Source organism: Hordeum vulgare, chromosome 4H, assembly GCF_904849725.1.
Source record: "Hordeum vulgare subsp. vulgare chromosome 4H, MorexV3_pseudomolecules_assembly, whole genome shotgun sequence".
In the NCBI taxonomy this organism is placed as follows: Eukaryota; Viridiplantae; Streptophyta; class Magnoliopsida; order Poales; family Poaceae; genus Hordeum; species Hordeum vulgare.
In genome coordinates this window covers 495,951,861-495,973,855 of record NC_058521.1, presented here as the reverse complement: position 1 = coordinate 495,973,855, position 21,995 = coordinate 495,951,861, and the positions used below count along the sequence as shown (strand labels likewise).

The 21,995-nt window shown below is 45.5% G+C and overlaps 1 protein-coding gene across 1 annotated transcript; it reads right to left on the bottom strand.

The window, feature by feature from the left end:
* Positions 1-10,366: 10,366 nt before the first annotated feature.
* Positions 10,367-14,670, bottom strand: LOC123449124 (probable E3 ubiquitin-protein ligase LUL2). The gene is made up of 3 exons (XM_045126215.1): positions 13,721-14,670; positions 11,533-12,034; positions 10,367-11,029 (listed from the first exon to the last, which is right to left on the bottom strand). The coding sequence occupies exons 1-3, from the start codon at positions 14,257-14,259 to the stop codon at positions 10,847-10,849; spliced, it is 1,224 nt and encodes a 407-aa protein (XP_044982150.1). The 5' UTR covers positions 14,260-14,670; the 3' UTR covers positions 10,367-10,846.
* Positions 14,671-21,995: the final 7,325 nt, after the last annotated feature.

The window sequence follows — 21,995 nt, the reverse complement described above, 5'->3', positions numbered from 1 at the left end:
AGCGTTAGAGAACGCGGTTGATGTAGTGGAACGTCCTCACGTCCCTCGATCCGCCCCGCGAACAATCCCGCGATCAGTCCCACGATCTAGTACCGAACGGACGGCACCTCCGCGTTCAGCACACGTACAGCTCGACGATGATCTCGGCCTTCTTGATCCAGCAAGAGAGACGGAGAGGTAGAAGAGTTCTCCCGCAGCGTGACGGCGCTCTGGAGGTTAGTGATGACCTTGTCTCAGCAGGGCTCCGCCCGAGCTCCGCAGAAACGCGATCTAGAGGAAAAACCGTGGAGGTATGTGGTCGGGCTGCCGTGGAAAAGTCGTCTCAAATCAGCCCTAAAACCTTCGTATATATAGGTGGGAGGGAGGGGCCTTGCCTTGGGGCTCAAGGAGCCCCAAGGGGGTCGGCCGAGTCCAAGGGGGAGGACTCTCCCCCCCAAACCGAGTTGGACTAGGTTTGGTGGGAGAGAGTCCCCCTCCCTTCCCACCTCCTCCTCTTTTTTTTTTCCTCTTGATTTTTCTTCTCTTGGCGCATAGAGCACTTGTGGGCTGTCCGACCAGCCCACTAAGGGCTGGTGTGTCTCCCCCAAGGCCTATGGGCTTCCCCGGGGTGGGTTGCCCCCCCCCCCCCGGTGAACTCCCGGAACCCATTCGTCATTCCCGGTACATTCCCGGTAACTCCGAAAACCTTCCGGTAATCAAATGAGGTCATCCTATATATCAATCTTCGTTTCCGGACCATTCCGGAAGCCCTCGTGACGTCCGTGATCTCATCTGGGACTCCGGACAACATTCGGTAACCAACCATATAACTCATATACGCATAAAACAACGTCGAACCTTAAGTGTGCAGACCCTGCGGGTTCGAGAACTATGTAGACATGACCCGAGAGACTCCTCGGTCAATATCCAATAGCGGGACCTAGATGCCCATATTGGATCCTACATATTCTACGAAGATCTTATCGTTTGAACCTCAGTGCCAGGGATTCGTATAATCCCGTATGTCATTCCCTTTGTCCTTCGGTATGTTACTTGCCCGAGATTCGATCGTCAGTATCCGCATACCTATTTCAATCTCGTTTACCGGCAAGTCTCTTTACTCATTCCGTAATACAAGATCCCGCAACTTACACTAAGTTACATTGCTTGCAAGGCTTGTGTGTGATGTTGTATTACCGAGTGGGCCCCGAGATACCTCTCCGTCACACGGAGTGACAAATCCTAGTCTTGATCCATACTAACTCAACTAACACCTTCGGAGATACCTGTAGAGCATCTTTATAGTCACCCAGTTACGTTGCGACGTTTGATACACACAAAGCATTCCTCCGGTGTCAGTGAGTTATATGATCTCATGGTCATAGGAATAAATACTTGACACGCAGATAACAGTAGCAACAAAATGACACGATCAACATGCTACGTCTATTAGTTTGGGTCTAGTCCATCACGTGATTCTCCCAATGACGTGATCCAGTTATCAAGCAACAACACCTTGTTCATAGTCAGAAGACACTAACTATCATCGATCAACTGGCTAGCCAACTAGAGGCATGCTAGGGACGGTGTTTTGTCTATGTATCCACACATGTAAATGAGTCTTCATTCAATACAATTATAGCATGGATAATAAACTATTATCTTGATATAGGAATTATAATAATAACTATATATTTATTATTGCCTCTAGGGCATAATTCCAACAGTCTCCCACTTGCACTAGAGTCAATAATCTAGCCCTCACATCACCATGTGAATTACATTGTAATAAATCTAACACCCATACAGTTCTGGTGTCGATCATGTTTTGGCCGTGGAAGAGGTTTAGTCAGCGGGTCTGCTACATTCAGATCCATGTGCACTTTGCATATATTTACGTCCTCTTCCTCGACGTGGTCGCGGATGAGGTTGAAGCGTCGTTTGATGTGTCTGGTCTTCTTGTGAAACCGTGGTTCCTTTGCTAAGGCAATGGCACCAGTGTTGTCACAGAACAAGGCTATTGGATTCAGTGCGCTTGGCACCACTCCAAGATCCGTCATGAACTGCTTCATCCAGACACCCTCCTTAGCCGCCTCCGAGGCAGCCATGTACTCCGCTTCACATGTAGAATCTGCTACGACGCTTTGCTTGGAACTGCACCAGCTTACTGCACCCCCATTAAGAATAAATACGTATCCGGTTTGCGACTTAGAGTCGTCCGGATCTGTGTCAAAGCTTGCATCGACGTAACCTTTTACGGCGAACTCTTCGTCACCTCCATACACGAGAAACATCTCCTTAGTCCTTTTCAGGTACTTCAGCATATTCTTGACCGCTGTCCAGTGATCCACTCCTGGATTACTCTGGAACCTACCTGCCATACTTATGGCCAGGCTAACATCCGGTCTAGTGCACAGCATTGCATACATGATAGAACCTATGGCTGAAGCATAGGGGACGGAGCGCATATGCTCTTTATCTTCATCAGTTGCTGGGCACTGAGTCTTACTCAATCTCGTACCTTGTAAAACTGGCAAGAACCCTTTCTTGGACTGTTCCATTTTGAACCTCTTCAAAACTTTATCAAGGTATGTGCTTTGTGAAAGTCCTATCAGGCGTTTTGATCTATCCCTATAGATCTTAATGCCTAGAATGTAAGCAGCTTCTCCTAGGTCCTTCATAGAGAAACTTTTATTTAAGTAACCTTTTATGCTCTCCAAAAGCTCTACGTTGTTTCCAATCAGTAATATGTCATCCACATATAATATTAGAAACACCACAGAGCTCCCACTCACTTTCTTGTAAATACAAGATTCTCCAACCACTTGTATAAACCCAAATGCTTTGATAACCTCATCAAAGCGTTTGTTCCAACTCCGAGATGCTTGCACCAGTCCATAAATGGATCGCTGGAGCTTGCACACTTTATTAGCATTCTTAGGATCGACAAAACCTTTGGGTTGTATCATATACAACTCTTCCTTAAGGAAACCGTTAAGGAACGCCGTTTTGACATCCATCTGCCAGATTTCATAATCGAAAAATGCAGCTATTGCTAACATTATTCTGACGGACTTAAGCATCGCTACGGGTGAGAAAGTCTCATTGTAGTCAACTCCTGGAACTTGTGAAAAACCCTTTGCCACAAGTCGAGCTTTATAAACGGTCACATTACCGTCAGCGTCCGTCTTCTTCTTAAAGATCCATTTATTCTGAATAGACTTGCGGCCCTCAGGTAGTATCTCCAAAGTCCACACTTTGTTCTCATACATGGATCCTATCTCGGATTTCATGGCTTCTAGCCATTTGTTGGAATCTGGGCCCACCATTGCTTCTTCATAACTTGCAGGTTCATTGTTGTCTAACAACATGATTGATAAGACGGGATTACCGTACCACTCTGGAGCAGCACGTGATCTCGTCGACCTGCGTGGTTCAACAGAAACTTGAACTGGAGTTTCATGATCATCATCATTAACCTCCTCCTCAACCGGTGTCGCAATGACAGAGGTTTCCCCTTGCCCTGCGCCACCATCCAGAGGAATGAGAGGTTCAACAACCTCGTCAAGTTCTATCTTCCTCCCACTCAATTCTCTCGAGAGAAACTCCTTCTCGAGAAAAGCTCCGTTCTTAGCAAAAAACACTTTGCCCTCGGATTTGAGATAGAAGGTGTACCCAACTGTCTCTTTTGGGTAACCTATGAAGACGCATTTTTCCGCTTTGGGTTCCAGCTTTTCAGGCTGAAGCTTTTTGACATAAGCATCACATCCCCAAACTTTAAGAAACGACAATTTTGGCCTCTTGCCATACCACAGTTCGTATGGTGTCGTCTCAACGGATTTTGATGGTGCCCTATTTAATGTGAATGCAGCTGTCTCTAATGCATAACCCCAAAAAGATAACGACAAATCAGTAAGAGACATCATAGATCGCACCATCTCTAACAAAGTACGATTACGACGTTCGGACACACCATTACGCTGTGGTGTTCCAGGCGGTGTTAACTGCGAAACAACTCCACATTGTCTTAAGTGAGCACCAAACTCGAAACTCAGATATTCACCCCCACGATCAGACCGTAGGAACTTGATCTTCTTGTTACGATGATTTTCTACTTCACTCTGAAATTGTTTGAACTTTTCAAATGTTTCAGACTTGTGCTTCATCAAGTAGACATAACCATATATACTTAAATCGTCAGTGAAGGTGAGAAAATAACGATATCCGCCGCGTGCCTCTACGCTCATTGGACCACACACATCGGTATGTATGATTTCCAACAAGTCACTTGCACGCTCCATTGTTCCGGAGAACAGAGTCTTAGTCATCTTGCCCATGAGGCATGGTTCGCACGTGTCAAGTGAATCAAAGTCAAGTGACTCCAAAAGTCCATCAGCATGGAGTTTCTTCATGCACTTTACACCAATATGACCCAAGCGGCAGTGCCATAAAAATATGGCGCTATCATTGTTTACTCTAACTCTTTTGGTCTCAATGTTATGTATATGCGTATCGCTATCAAGATTCAATATGAACAATCCTCTCACATTCGGTGCATGACCATAAAAGATGTTACTCATAGAAATAAAACAACCATTATTCTCAGACTTAAAAGAGTAACCGTCTCGCAATAAACAAGATCCAGATATAATGTTCATGCTCAACGCAGGCACTAAATAACAATGATTTAAGTTCATCACTAATCCCGATGGTAGCTGAAGTGACACTGTGCCGACGGCGATTGCATCAACCTTGGAACCATTTCCTACGCGCATCGTCACTTCGTCTTTCGCCAGCCTTCGTCTATTCCACAGTTCCTGCTTCGAGTTGCAAATGTGAGCAACAGAACCGGTATCGAATACCCATGCACTACTACGAGAGCCGGTTAAGTACACATCAATAACATGTATATCAAATATACCTGATTTTTCTTTGCCCGCCTTCTTATCTGCCAGATACTTGGGGCAATTGCGCTTCCAGTGACCCATACCCTTGCAATAGAAACACTCCGTTTCAGGCTTAGGTCCAGCTTTGGGTTTCTTCGACGGATTGGCAACAGGCGTGCCGCTCTTCTTCGAATTGCCCTTCTTGCCTTTGTCGTTTCTCTTGAAACTAGTGGTCTTATTCACCATCAACACTTGATGCTCTTTACGGAGTTCAGACTCTGCGACTTTCAACATCGCAAACAACTCGCCGGGAGACTTGTTCATCCCTTGCATGTTGTAGTTCAACACAAAGCCTTTGTAGCTTGGCGGCAGTGATTGAAGGATTATGTCAGTGATAGCTTCTTGCGGGAGTTCAATCCCCAGTTCAGCTAGACGGTTTGAGTACCCAGACATTTTGAGCACATGTTCACTGACAAACGAGTTTTCCTCCATCTTGCAAGCATAGAATTTATCGAAGGTCTCATACCTCTCGATCCGGGCGTTCTTCTGAAAGATAAACTCCAACTCCTGGAACATCTCAAATGCTCCATGATGCTCAAAGCGACGTTGAAGTCCCGGTTCTAAGCCATACAAGACTGCACATTGAACTATCGAGTAGTCCTCCTTACGCGCTAACCAAGCGTTCTTAACATCCTGATCAGCCGTAGCGGGTGGTTCATCTCCTAGCGCAGCATTAAGGACATAATCCTTCTTCCCAGCTTGTAAGATTAGCTTAAGATTACGAGCCCAGTCTACAAAGTTGCTTCCATCATCTTTCAACTTAGCTTTCTCTAGGAACGTATTAAAATTCAGGATGACTGTCGCGTGAGCCATGATCTACAACACAAATATATTCAAAGTGGACTTAGACTATGTTCAAGATAATTAGAGTTTAACTTAATCAAATTATTCGCTAAACTCCCACTCAAAAAGTACATCTCTCTAGTCATTTGAGTGGTTCATGATCCACTTACACTAGCTCAAGTCCGATCATCACGTGAGTTGAGTATAGTTTCAGTGGTAAGCATCCCTATGCTAATCATATCATCTATATGATTCATGATCGACCTTTCGGTCTCATGTGTTCCGAGGCCATGTCTGCACATGCTAGGCTCGTCAAACTTAACCCGAGTGTTCCGCGTGCGCAACTGTTTTGCACCCGTTGTATGTGAACGTTGAGTCTATCACACCCGATCATCACGTGGTGTCTCGAAACGACGAACTGTAGCAACGGTGCACAGTCGGGGAGAACACAATTTCGTCTTGAAATTTTAGTGAGAGATCACCTCATAATGCTACCGTCGTTCTAAGCAAAATAAGGTGCATAAAAGGATTAACATCACATGCAATTCATAAGTGACATGATATGGCCATCATCACGTGCTTTTTGATCTCCATCACCAAAGCACCGGCACGATCTTCTTGTCACCGGCGCCACACCATGATCATCCATCAACGTGTTGCCATCGGGGTTGTCGTGCTACTTATGCTATTACTACTAAAGCTACATCCTAGCAAAAATAGTAAACGCATCTGCAAGCACAAACGTTAGTATAAAGACAACCCTATGGCTCTTGCCGGTTGCCGTACCATCGACGTGCAAGTCGATATTTCTATTACAATATGATCATCTCATACATCCAATATATCACATCACATCGTTGGCCATATCACATCACAATCATACCCTGCAAAAACAAGTTAGACGTCCTCTAATTTTGTTGTTGCATGTTTTACGTTGTGACCAAGGGTATCTAGTAGGATCGCATCTTACTTACGCAAACACCACAACGGAGATATATGAGTTGCTATTTAACCTCATCCAAGGACCTCCTCGGTCAAATCCGATTCAACTAAAGTTGGAGAAACCGTCACTTGCCAGTCATCTTTGAGCAAAGGGGGTTACTCGTAATGATGAAACCAGTCTCTCGTAAGCGTACGAGTAATGTCGGTCCAAGCCGCTTCAATCCAACAATACCGCGGAATCAAGAAAAGACTAAGGAGGGCAGCAAAACGCACATCACCGCCCACAAAACCTTTTGTGTTCTACTCGAGAAGACATCTACGCATGAACCTAGCTCATGATGCCACTATTGGGGAACGTCGCATGGGAAACAAAATTTTTCCTACGCGCACGAAGACCTATCATGGTGATGTCCATCTACGAGAGGGGATGAGTGATCTACGTACCCTTGTAGACCGTACAGCATAAGCGTTAGAGAACGCGGTTGATGTAGTGGAACGTCCTCACGTCCCTCGATCCGCCCCGCGAACAATCCCGCGATCAGTCCCAAGATCTAGTACCGAACGGACGGCACCTCTGCGTTCAGCACACGTACAGCTCGACGATGATCTCGGCCTTCTTGATCCAGCAAGAGAGACGGAGAGGTAGAAGAGTTCTCCGGCAGCGTGACGGCGCTCCGGAGGTTGGTGATGACCTTGTCTCAGCAGGGCTCCGCCCGAGCTCCGCAGAAACGCGATCTAGAGGAAAAACCGTGGAGGTATGTGGTCGGGCTGCCGTGGAAAAGTCGTCTCAAATCAGCCCTAAAACCTCCGTATATATAGGTGGGAGGGAGGGGGCCTTGCCTTGGGGCTCAAGGAGCCCCAAGGGGGTCGGCCGAGTCCAAGGGGGAGGACTCTCCCCCCCAAACCGAGTTGGACTAGGTTTGGTGGGAGAGAGTCCCCCTCCCTTCCCACCTCCTCCTCTCTTTTTTTTCTCTTGATTTTTCTTCTCTTGGCGCATAGAGCACTTGTGGGCTGTCCCACCAGCCCACTAAGGGCTGGTGTGTCTCCCCCAAGGCCTATGGGCTTCCCCGGGGTGGGTTGCCCCCCCCCCCCCCGGTGAACTCCCGGAACCCATTCGTCATTCCCGGTACATTCCAGGTAACTCCGAAAACCTTCCGGTAATCAAATGAGGTCATCCAATATATCAATCTTCGTTTCCGGACCATTCCGGAAACCCTCGTGACGTCCGTGATCTCATCCGGGACTCCGAACAACATTCGGTAACCAACCATATAACTCATATACGCATAAAACAACGTCGAACCTTAAGTGTGCAGACCCTGCGGGTTCGAGAACTATGTAGACATGACCCAAGAGACTCCTCGGTCAATATCCAATAGCGGGACCTGGATGCCCATATTGGATCCTACATATTCTACGAAGATCTTATCGTTTGAACCTCAGTGCCAGGGATTCGTATAATCCCGTATGTCATTCCCTTTGTCCTTCGGTATGTTACTTGCCCGAGATTCGATCGTCAATATCCGCATACCTATTTCAATCTCGTTTACCGGCAAGTCTCTTTACTCGTTCCGTAATACAAGATCCCGCAACTTACACTAAGTTACATTGCTTGCAAGGCTTGTGTGTGATGTTGTATTACCGAGTGGGCCCCGAGATACCTCTCCGTCACACGGAGTGACAAATCCCAGTCTTGATCCATACTAACTCAACTAACACCTTCGGAGATACCTGTAGAGCATTTTTATAGTCACCCAGTTACGTTGCGACGTTTGATACACACAAAGCATTCCTATGGTGTCAGTGAGTTATATGATCTCATGGTCATAGGAATAAATACTTGACACGCAGATAACAGTAGCAACAAAATGACACGATCAACATGCTACGTCTATTAGTTTGGGTCTAGTCCATCACGTGATTCTCCCAATGACGTGATCCAGTTATCAAGCAACAACACCTTGTTCATAGTCAGAAGACACTAACTATCATCGATCAACTGGCTAGCCAACTAGAGGCATGCTAGGGACGGTGTTTTGTCTATGTATCCACACATGTAAATGAGTCTTCATTCAATACAATTATAGCATGGATAATAAACTATTATCTTGATACAGGAATTATAATAATAACTATATATTTATTATTGCCTCTAGGGCATAATTCCAACAGCATCATCCCCTCCTCTTCGGGGAAAAACCCAACGCAGATTACAAGTATCACACCCTCTCCCCAACCTCTTCCACGAAAACCCTGGGTTAAACCGAGCAAAAGATCCTCGAAAAACAGTCATACAGTGGAGCCATCACTTGGGATTATGCGATTTTCTCATCCAATACAAGGAGCATCAAGATAAGAAGGGTGGATCATGTGAATATTGATTCTAGCGTGTCTTCTTGCAACAAGGAAACCATGCATTCCATATGTATACAACATCATAGCAATATTTGTTTTCTCGTGGTTTTCCAAGACACTAAGAAGAATTGACACAAACATACAAACTTTTGTACACAAAAAATTTCACCCATTGCAATTATTGAGAAACTGGATCGCATATCATACATGGAAACCAACATCTTTGCATCATGGGTGCAACATCAGACACTTGGAATGTTGGCGTGAGTGTGAAGCAAAATACACACCATCTTGCAACATGTTGGCATGTGTATGAAACAAGACATATGCGAGCTTGCATGTCTAAACAACCTATTTTTTTCCCTAAACTTACTTACCTAACCATCAATTTTTGAGGCACTCAACCTTCCTGCCTTTGGACTCACGACTCACGACCCCGAATCTGCCTAGCCGGACAACTTCACCAGATCTAGCAGAAGTAGGGGGGTGATCTTCTCCAATCGTAGTGAGGCGAAGAGTCCTTCATGAGTTCATACCGTGAGGTCGTCCATGCAAACGAGCTCTGCACCCTTGGGCACTCGGCAAAGGAAGATGGGAGGGGTGCAGGACAAAGAAGTCTATGTGTGAGGAGTGGGTCAAGGAGTTAGTGAGAAAAGAGATATACCATGGAGAAAGGGGTGGAAGAGGAAGAAATTGAGGAAAAAGATAAAACTAGGGTGGAGGCTATGCATGGGTGGTTGCTTAGTCGGTCGTTTGATGAAAATGATTTCACTTGATCTTTGTCGTTAATTGTTTCAGTTATTTGATTCATTACACTTTTTCATTGAATGAATCGGTAAGCTAGATAATGATTCTAAGGCCTCATTGGTTACATGAGTTTTGTAAGAATTCTACGCGATATGTTATTTGTAAGAAACTTTTCCTTAGAGCCATTTGGTTTCAAGAATAGGATCACATTTCTATACATGATTGGCTCCTATCTGTTCTATTTAAAAGTAAAAGAAACGTTAGCTCAGACCTAATAGAAGAAAAATCATATCATGTGAACCAAATGATGTCTCTTTTTCTATATCTGTTCATAGGATTCGAGATACAAAGCATCTCACTTACTATAGTTTTCCGATTTCTATAATACCTCTATACCCTGTGATCCAAAAAAGGCCTAAAAGAAGAGACAGTGTAACGGTCAAATGAGTTTTCACAAAAAGAAAAACGATCCATCACAAATCGAACTTGACAACAGACACAGATGATGCTCGTGGACAGGGTTGGTGACCTGGTGTTCCTCGTTTATCACACGTTAAGTTTGAACAAACAATGAGAAAATAATCTGGAGCACGCGATGCCAACGACATATAAAATACACTCCAACCGTACACAAGTGGAATTATCATAACTCACCAGCCACAAGCAGAGAACTCAGAGAAGAGAAATGTGTCACCCTCAAGGTAAATTTATGATACGATAGAAATTACTGAGACTTTGTACAAATCTGGAGGCACCTTCCGTGCTTCTTTCCCCCCTCCCCCGACAGAGGAAACCGGGCAGGCACGAGGCACACCCCCAACCCTGCTGCAAACTTCTTCAGCTAGCCAACAGCACACGCATGAACGTATCAGATGTCCTCATCTCGGCATCTGCAGGGCTCCCCGCCGGAGCCACGCTTCGTGATGCCAGAAGCTTTACAACATGCTTTACATACACTACAGGTAACTGAGACAAGTTTTAACAGTTACATCCCGTCTGCTCAAACGAAGCGAGCACCCTGCAGGGGAGGAAGGCCCGAAGGCCGCAATCTAGAAGCATATAGTGTTTTTACGACTGTCCGAGATAGGCTGCAGCTACACCTCTTCCTGATGCAGAGCAGGGGGTGGAGGTAGCGGAGGCGACTGGGATGTCTGCTGGGGCGGCTCTTCGGATTTGTTGTTGACTTTGATCTCCAGCAGCCGCTCCACAGGCTGACGGCAGATGGGGCACCGGGTGGTCTGGTACCTCAGGACCTTGGCGCACTCGCTGCACATACACTGCAGCAAAAGATCCAGTGTCAGAGTTACTAGAGATGCTAGCACAGAGTTGGTTGCCAAACAGCTCATAGTACTGGAAATGGACAGCAAATCAGTGAATTATTGTAGACTTTTCTGGATCAGTAAATAGAATATGAAATGTTTAAGATCACGCTCAGTTAACAATATAGTATAACAGAGCAAATTTCTGGAGATAATGTTTTTTCCTAGAATAGCATAACTGTAGCATTATAGCTTACTTAACTTAAATCATACTCCCTCTGTCCCAAAATAACCGTCTCAACTTTGTACTAGCTCTAGTACAAAATTGTACTTTCTCCGTTCCAAAATAAGTGACTCAAAAATGACTCAACTTTATACTAAAGTTAGTGTAAAATTGAGTCATTTTTGAGTCACTTATTTTGGGACGGAGGAAGTACTAAGTTTAAGACACTTATTTTGGAACGGAGGGAGTAGATAATATCACACATAAGCTTGTATTTTTTTATAGATTTGAGACTTACCATATGCCTACATGGAAGGACAGTAGTATCCCTAGGTTCTGAGAGGCAGATAACACATTCTTTCCCAGGATCATTTGCATCAGTGTCCCCTTCCACAGAATTTCCTATCCCGTATATTTCCTGCAATTCATACCTGGTGCCATTCACCCAAAGGATCTGACTAACAACTCGTACTTGATAGTCACCACTTTCTTTCTTCTCAAACACAGCCTGTGTGATCTGCGAGTTTGGAGTTTTTGGCTTCTGGTCTTCCCCCTCCAATGGTTGATCAGCAGATAATGTTGTTTCAGCTTTAACTGCAAGTGGATATATTTCCATCCCCCCCTGTTTCAACAACTCAGAGTCCTCAAACGCTGAGAAGTCAATCCCTGTCCCTGAAGGTTGCCTAAACTTCTGGCCAAGACCCTCTTTGAAGCTAACAGTAACAGGCTTGATCAAGTCTGGCTTCATCGCTGTTAGATTGCAGTTGAGCTCTTCCTTTGCAAAGAAGTAGACAGTCATGCTGTTCAAGAAAGTAGATCAAGAAGAATGGTAAATCACCTAACAATACAGAAAGAATAGGAGTTCTTTTGCCTGTATTAAGTTAGCTGTAATGCTTTAGTCATACAACATGAAAGTACAACAATATACGTACATATTAAACAGCAACGCAACTTTAGCACAAAACACCAAAACCCTCTACAAACATACCAGTGCCATATATGCAGGAAGGATCCGTTCAATGTGCTTGGTACAGTGATCCCAGAAAAAACAAATTGAATTCAAATCCATATTTCGCTAACCATTAGCAATTTAGGAACCTATTACACTTCAAATTATTTTTGAGAAAAAATAGCAAGATGCAAGCTTTATCACGGAATGTCATAGACAACTTGGTAGGACTGAAATTCCAAGAATTCTTTTTGGTGGCTCATAATCAGAACACATCAATTCCAAATAAACTACTCCCTCTGTAAAGAAATATAGGAGCGTTTAGATCACTAAAGTTAGTGATCTAAACACTCTTATTTCTATATGGAGGGAGTAGAAAGGAAGACTCGCTTGTTAACCAACATCTGGTCACAACAGATTATTCACTTCTGAGCAAGAATTGGGTGCTACAAAAATGATGATGAAAGAGGGAAAATGGTGCTAGGGAGAAGACCTTAACAATCTTAGAATGTCTGTTTAGAGAATAGATATATCCCTACAGTAACAATTGAGCAGGAAGTGATGCAGGGAAGAATGAGTGTTGGACAATATACATAATATTTGTTGACGACTAGGCCCCCTCGGAGAAGGGCATAAGTAATACGTGGTGTTAACAATGCGATAGAGTATCCTGTGTAAGCCTCACAATCAACACAAAAGTTCCTTCTTCTTTTTTTGACTAGGCAGGAACCTAAATATGTAGTGTTCTACCTCCAGACTACAGACACACAACTACAAGGTTCAACAGTTACCAAGGGATCAAAGTACTCCCTCCGTTCCTAAATATAAATCTTTGTAGAGATTTTACTAGTAGACTACATACGGATGTATATAGACATATTTTAGAGTATAGATTCAATCATTTTGCTCCGTATGTAGACTCTTAGTAAAATCGCTTAAAAGACTTATATTTAGGAACGGAGGGAGTATATGGCAACTGTAGAACCATTGGAACTTCATCGTTGCTACAATATTCTCGATCACAGAGTTTTTGCTAAAAAACTTTTGAGAATAATCTAATGAAAATAGACATTGCATACAATGCTACAGCTGGATTTCTGGCTATTGAAGAAGAATTCTTTGCAAGGACCAAGGTATCAAGGATACTGCACAGATGACGGAGCTCCGGGTTCTTATAAGTGTGTTATAATGTCCTCAGGTAATACTTTTGTAGACAATAAGTCTTTATGTATAATTTTCTCTAATTTCCTTTTTCTGTGTTAATCAATAGAGAGAATCGTCAATCAACAAACAGATGGTGGTCAAAGATCGCTGAAATAGACAAATATCGACCTTAACCTCAAGCAAGTGAAAGCATCACCATCATCAGAGACAGAGACTAATTCCTCAAAGCATCAACGTCGATGTAAAGAACGAATCCATGCAAACAAGAGCATGTTCCACACAAATCCTGCTCCTGGCCACTGGCAGGTAGCTGCCGGCATATACACATATAACGGCACAAACATAAGATTTAAGACAAGGAAGAGGGATTCACCTTCCAGCGACGGTGGCATCGAAGGTGAAGGCGACGAGGAAGCGGCCGGGACAGTCTTCATCAGGCTCAATCCGGAGCGTCTCCTTCTTGAGGTTGACGTCGTTGCGGATGGTGACGGCCTTCTGGTGCTCGACGTAGGGCGTGGGCATGGGCGGCTGGAGGCCGTAGGGGTACCGTCCGGCCCAGCCGGGGTAGTGGTGGGAGTGGACGGAGGGCGGGAACTCCGCGGGGGGCACGTTGGGCGGCGGCGCGGCGCCCCTGTGGTGGTGGTCGTAGGGCGCCGGGAGGGGCACCTGCACGGACGGCGGCGGCGGCGGGTAGTAGTTCCCGTACTGCGGGTAGTACTGCGGCGGGTTGGGGTTGGGGTACTGCGGCGGGTAGGGCGTGGCGGCGGCGAAGACGTAGCGGTTGGGTGCGGCCTCCGGCTGCTGCTGCGGCGGCGGCGCCTGGTGGTGGTGGCCGTGGCCGTGGCCGTGGCCGGAGCTCCGGCGGCGGTGGCCGGGGCCGCCTCCCCCGCCGTTGCTGCCCGCGTTGCCCATAGCTCCCGCGCGCGACGCAGATCACCCGCCGCGAGCCCGGGGAGACGCGCTCAGGCTCGGATCTCGGGGCCCTGGAGCATCGAAATTGGAGGAACCTCGCCCGCCTCCTCCCAACGTCCCCAAGAAGAAGAAACCCAAGAATCCAATAAAAAGAAGACGCCCGCCCGCCCGCCGCCTCCGAGGATCAGCGGCGGAATTTGAGCGAGCCCCCTATGGATTCCCCTCTCGCGGATCGAAATCGAACACGATCGATTCGATCGGGGGAGGGGAGGGGAGGGGAGGGAGGGGACGGAAGGGGGCGCTTGCCGGCTCGCTCACACTTGTTTTGCTTTCTCGTCTGGTGTCGTATTTTTGGGGCTATAATGGAAGGTTGCGCGTAAAGCACACCACTATCGTCTCCCTTTTCTTTCCTTCCCTTTCCCCTCGGTGGTTGCGGGCGGCTATGGCCGGCCATCACACCCGTAGCCCCTTCAACTCCCCCCGAATCTCCCGCCGCCCACGCGGGGCTTGTGCGCGCGGGCGCGAAACCACCGGCGGAGCTCGAACCCCGTCGCTGCCACGCCACACGTGCGTGTGGTGAATGTGCGACGACCAGTGCGTGGAGCTCTGGATTTGGCGGTGACAGTGCATGTGCCGCGGACCCTATTTACGGTGAGGTCCTCGCGTGGCCGGCGAACCACGGTCACTCACTGGTCTCGTTTCCATCCAGCATGCAAGTGCGAGCCGTGGTGTGGAGTGGCTGTGGCTCCAGCCAAGCCGCACGTGTAAAAAAAACCTTTTGAAATTGGAGTGAAATGCATTGGAGCAACTTCCGAGCAGTTTTTTCGCGGGGTTGGGAACGGAAAAGTGGCAGCAACAATCCTGCTTATATTCCCTGCCCTTTTGTAGTAGTGGGAGGCGGTGGTGGTCAGGTTTCAGCGGGGAGCCTAACCAGAGGTGTCGCTGCTCCGCTTTTGCTAGTGGCCTTTTTTCCTTCCGCTCGACTAATGACAAAGAAACAATAATAGTACTACATTCATGCCTTGTTTGGTTTGTGTCCTTGGAATAAAGGTTTCTGCCGCTGCACGGGCTCCCTTGATGAATGGCCGAGGCGAAAGGCGTGCACGTTACAAGCGCAATCAATAATTGGGGCGACCTCTGCTCGTCTGTTGCGTCGAGGTGGTGGATGGGATGGTTGGTTTAGGCCTGAAAATGTGGGTGCTCCTCTAATTGGCGACACCCTTTCCGTCGTCGCACTCATTTACTCGGCTTGGTTAGCGTCCGGAGTGGGGATGCGTCCCTACTTGACTAGATAAACACTTGCTATCCGATGTGATCGCAGCTGGCCTGGAGCCCGGGACGATGCCTGGACCCCAAAGCCGGTCCATCGTGAGGCGCCACCGATTCGTACGTAAGGCTTCTTCACATTCTTCAAGAATATTGAGTAATCTCGACCTTGTACCACAAATGAAACCGTGGATGAAGCTGGAGAAGACAACTGTCGGCATCCCACAGACGCTGTGAAGGAAAAAATTCAATTTAAATCTTGAATTTTGTATTGATCGAACGGAATGAATCCCAAATCAAAATCCCAATCAATTGCATCTTGAACTATGCAATCCCTGTCAGGGGCGGATCTACGTGCCGGGCAGCCCGGGCTACGTCGTAGCACTCCTAGTATACGTATATGTTTTGTATATTTTTGTGAAATTCCTGCCTATATAGATAAAAGCCCGTGTCCTTGGGCCAGATTAACCGGGGCTAATCCTAAAGCCTACCAGAGCTAGCGACCTAGCGTTGCAATCAAGAAAACGGGATTGCGGGACTGACTCCTAGCACGTAGCCACGTACGATCGACGATCCGTTTCGCCAGGGAGTCAGCTCGCTGCTTGCCTTTTCTCGGCAGCGATCTAACCACCGCCACCGATCTAAATCTCGTCACCGCTCAGTGGCCGCCGGCCTGCCGCTCTCTTGAGTTGATCGTGCCGCCACCGCCGACGGAGACTCGCCTGCGCTGCTCGCCCCGTCTTGAACTCGCCTGGTTCCAGACCTGAACGCTGTCGCCTGCCAGTACGTAGACGCATCCAGGGGGTCAGCACAACTGAACTGAACAAGGTATGAACTGTAAAGAACGAAAGTTCAATTCTGGTATATATTTGATTGCCTGATTAGGTAGACTGGTAGAGAACTAATTTTAGCCGTCCGATTACAGAAAAATGAAGGGGACAAAGAGGGCAAATCCTTTTTCATCAAGACATGTATCATCTTATTTCCGGTCTGTTTCACAAGTTGCCAATTCGAGTCAATCTTCTCGTGCTCAAGAATCCGGTACGAATGTAGGTGGCAGTGGGACAGTTCCTAAACATACAGTCCCTTCCCAAGAGCAGCAACTTAGTCCTCACATTGTTGCTAATCCAGAACCAGAAGATGATAACACTAGCACTAGCAGCCAAGAGGAGAGCGATCTTAATCCAGATGACATTATTGCGGATCCTGGACTTCGAAAACCGATTGAGGAGCTAGATGTAAATGTCGGAGATGCTGCTAGGAGAGAGTATTTGGTAATGGGTCCATGTCAACCAGTTGGTCATAAATATCCTACAAAATTAATTGGAAGCCACATGCGGAGATTTCAGGATAAATGGTTCAAAAGGTATGATTGGTTGGAATATAATGTAGCTAAAGACGCTGCATTTTGTTTCTATTGTTTTCTCTTTAAGCAACCACGGGCAGAAAATTTTGGTACAGAATCATTTACAAGGGTTGGTTTTTATTTTTTGAAGAATGGGATTGAAGCTTGTGATCTTCATGTTGGTAAGGATATTAATAGTGCTCATAATAAAGCTAGGAAATATTGTGAGGCTTTCAGAAATCAGCGGCAAGGTGTGGATTATGTGTTGGCAGCAGCCACCAAGAAGGAGGAGGAAGAATATAAAGCTCGCATGACAATTATGATAGGCATTGCAAAGTTTTTGCTATTGCAAGCTCTTGCTTTTCGTGGGCATGACGAGTCTTCTCGCTCAAATAATAGAGGGAATTTTCTTGAAATGTTGAAATGGTATAAAGGGAAAGATGATAAGGCTGCAAAATTGCTTGACAATGCTCCTCGGAACCATCAAATGACCGCACCAAAAATTCAAAAACAGATTTGCAAAGCTTGTGCTAATGTTACAACCAAAGCTATTATTGATGACATTGGGGATAAAAAGTTTGTTGTACTTGTTGATGAGGCACGAGATGCATCTATCAAAGAACAAATGGCCTTGGTTTTGAGGTTAGCTACTATGAAATTTATCTTTCTACTCTTTGAGTGATTCAAATTTATGCTAATCATGTTCCTATTTCCCTATGTAGGTATGTCAACAATCAGGGACAGGTGATAGAGAGGTTTGTTGGTGTGAAGCATGTTCCAGACACGACATTCCCTTCCCTAAAGATAGCTTTGGATGGTATGTTAAAATCTCTTGGTTTATCCATCTCTAATGTGAGAGGTCAAGGTTATGATGGGGCATCAAATATGAGGGGACAATTCCATGGTTTGCAAAGACGCATAATAGATGAAAACCCATATGCCTTTTATATCCATTGTTTTGCCCATCAGTTGCAGTTAGTGGTTGTTTCTGTTGCTAAGTGTTCTTCCTCTGTCTTGGACTTCTTTAACTATGATAACATGATTGTCAACACGGTTAATGCTTCTTGTCATAGAAAAGATAAACTATTGCAAAGTCAGCATGATGAACTTCTGAACAAACTTGAGACCGGTGATATCTTCACTGGAAGAGGAAAGAACCAGGAAAATAATCTTGCAAGGCCAGGAGATACTCGTTGGGGATCTCACCATAAAACCTTATGTCGTCTTGTTCACATGTGGAAATCTGTCCTACATGTGTTAGAGAATTTAAGTGACGATGCCACTAATGCAACACAAAAGACCACAACTTCAGGTTTGTTGGAAAAAATGGAAAGCTTTGAGTTTGTATTTATTATGCATCTTATGATCAGAATTCTTGGAAAGACTAATGATCTATCAACATGCTTGCAAAGGAAAGATCAAAATATTGTGCGTGTTGTAGGCCTGATTGGTACTACATTGAAGGAAGTTGAGAAAATAAGGAACTCCGGATGGGATGAGATTTTGGAAGATACAAAGGGCTTTTGTTTTGCGCATAATATTGTTGTGCCAAACATGGAGGATAAAATACCAGCTAGAGGCCGTTCGAGGGGTCGTGGCAGCCATATGGTAACTTGTTATGACCATTTCCATCATGAAATATTCAATGTGGTACTTGATCAAATTATTGTTGAGTTCAATAATCGTTTTGCTGAAAGGTCTACTCAGCTATTGAGGTGCATAGCTTGTCTTGATCCAAAGAACTCTTTTCATAATTTTGATATTGATAAGTTGACTGAACTTGCAAGAATGTATGCCGATGACTTCTCTCAATATGAGTGTATAGTCCTTGGGGATCAGCTTGGCACATTTATTGTTGATGCGAGAGATGATCCGGACTTTGCAAATTGTGTTGATCTTGGGAAGCTTGCTGTTAAGATGGTTCAAACAAAGAGACACAAGACATTTCCATTGGTATATCGTCTTATTGAGTTAGCCTTAATTTTGCCGGTTGCAACGGCGACAGTAGAAAGAGCATTCTCGGCAATGAAGATTATAAAGACTGATTTGAGGAACAAGATGAATGATGATTGGATGAATCATAGTATGTTATGCTATATCGAGCGAGACATATTCGCAAGCATAGAAGATGATAAGATTTTGGAGTTTTTCCAAAGTATGAGGTCACGCAAGAAACAACTACCACGTGTAGCTACTGGTATGTTAGCTCTTACCAATACAACTATGTATCATATATTTATCCGTATAATTTCTTGATTATTTTTTCTTATCTGTGTAGGTTCTAGTTCTTCTCCTATTATTGATGAAGAAATGGCAGGCTAGGATGGGAGCAAAAGCTTATTTATTTAGGTATCAACACTACGTATTGATTATGCTATTATGCCGCCGCATTTTTTTATGCTTTTCTTATTGTCATTTGGTTAAGCATTGAACTAATGTATCACGTCAAAACTCCATATATGCATTAGTGTGTTTTTGCTAATATACTATGTTATTGACAAGGAATTAGAAGGTAATTTTTTTCATAGTTTTGGGGCAATAGAAATTAGCCCCGGTCTTTCCCAAATCCTGGGTCAGCCACTGATCCCTGTCTAAGTCCAATCCTCGCATCATGTCAATTGAGATTCGTCTCATGGGCCGGCCCGTTTCAAAATTTGTTGCGGTAACTAATCCTAGTTCGCTATTCAAATTCGCTACAGTAGAGCGACCAAGTTGTCCGCTAAAGCTAAATGTTGGGCGTTGCAATACTAAACATAAAGCTTCTCTAGTGGCGTGGCTTTGAGCTAGCAATCGCAAATGGCTCATCACCTGTTTGAATTCTCATTGCGCCATCGTCATCCTTGCTTTTGTTATCTCTTTTCGACCCGCAGTAGAGATCAATGGGCCTCCCAGCACAAAAAATATTTTCTAAATATACAATAAAAAATTTGGCAACACACAACGAATTTTGTATAATATAGGAGAAAATAAACAGTAACAAGAAAAGAAAAAGGAAATAAAAAATATTCAAGTGTTACAAAAAATAGTACCTGACATTTCAAAATATATTTAAATATTGTATATATATATATGTGTGTGTGTGTGTAATTTTAAAATGAACGTTGTATTTGGAAAATGTTCACACATTTCAAAAAATGTATATGATGTATTCAAAAGAGATACTCAGGTAACATTATTTTCTTGTCATGTAGTTTCGTCTTTATTTATTTTTGGTCCGTGCTATATAAAGAATGGGCATGACTCGACTGACTCGGTTGTCCGAGTTTTTTTCGCGCGTACACCTCGCAGCGGAGCCCAATCCCGGTCACGTCAACAGTCCCAGTTCGGCAAACGAATCGAGGGTTCCTCTTAGACCGGGATTGCATAGTTCAGAGTGCAATCGACACGGATTTCAACGTGAGGGTTCGTTTTGTCGAACCTTTACAAATTTAGGGTTCAAAATGAACTTTTTCCTTGTGTGAATCAAGTGAAACGGGTTTGTCCGGGCACAACTTCTTGAGGTCCAGTCCATACTTATTACTAGTGAAAATGTTTGTGCCTTGCTACGGGTGATAAATCTTCATATGACTAGTTCTCTTCGAGATATGTGTGAGGAGGGCTTTCGGCATCCCTCAGCTTCGTCGAACCCCCGCGCAGCCTCTCCTTCCTTTCGTCTACATTTGTCGCCTCCTTTCTCCTCCTTCCCCGCCTACCACGCTCCTCTCGATCCGGCAACATGTGCCACCAGCCGCTGCCATGCTCCTCGGCGCCCCTCAACCTCGTTGCACCTCCTTCCCTTCGTGTACCTCCAACACCTCCTTTCTCAAATATTTTATTTTCTCTCCTCCCCGTTTAGTTTCTCCTTTTCTGAGGTGAGAAGAAACCTTCAACAACGCCAGGCCGGCCCAACTCTCCTTCTCTCTCTCCCCCAGTTTTCCCTCCAACCCAGTTGGGCCTATCACATCTACTGACAGCGGCCCGTCTAAACCCGTATGAACCCTAGTCGCATGAGCCTGATGACCACAAGTATAGGGGATCAAACGTAGTTCTTTCGATAAGTAAGAGTGTCGAACCCAATGAGGAGAAGAAGGAAATGACACGCGGTTTTCAACAAGGTATTCTCTGCAAGTTCTGTAAGTAACAACGACACATAGTTTTGTAGCAAGATGATTCGTAACAAGGGACAAGTAACAATAGTAGCAAGTGTGCATCAAGGTGGCCCAATCCTTTTTATAGCAAAGTACCTGCGTGAAAAGTACTCTTATATAAAGCAAACGCCCCCGAGGACACGTGAGAATTACTGTCTAGTCATGTTCTGTTGGGGAACGTCGCATGGGAAACAAAAAATTTCCTACGCACACGAAGACCTATCATGGTGATGTCCATCTACGAGGGGGATTTCAAATCTACGTACCCTTGTAGATCGCACAGCAGAAGCGTTAATAAACGCGGTTGATGTAGTGGAACGTCCTCACGTCCCTCGATCCGCCCCGCGAACCGTCCCACGAACCGTCCCGCGATCCGTCCCACGATCCGCTCCGATTTAGTGCCGAACGGACGGCACCTCTGCGTTCAGCACACGTACAGCTCGACGATGATCTCGGCCTTCTTGATCCAGCAAGAGACACGGAGAGGTATATGAGTTCTCCGGCAGCGTGACGGCGCTCCGGAGGTAGGTGGTGATCTAATCTCAGCAGGGCTCCGCCCGAGCTCTGCAGAAACGCAATCTAGAGGAAAAACCGTGGAGGTATGTGGTCGGGCTGCCGTGGAAAAAAAGTTGTCTCAAATCAGCCCTAAACCCTCCGTATATATAGGTGGGAGGGGAGGGGCCTTGCCTTGGGGGGTTCAGCCGAAGGGGGGAGGAGGAGTCCTCCTTCCAATCCTAGTCCAACTAGGATTGGAAGGTGGAGTCCTTCCCTTCCTTCCCACTTCCCCTTTTTTTCTCTTTGATTTTCTTATCTCCTTGCGCAGGGGCCTCTCTGGGCTTGCCCACCAGCCCACTAAGGGCTGGTGCGGCACCCCAAGGCCTATGGGCTTCCCCGGGGTGGGCTACCCCCCCGGTGAACATCCGGAACCCATTCGTCATTCCCGGTAATTCCGAAAACCTTCCGGTAATCAAATGAGGTCATCCTATATATCAATCTTC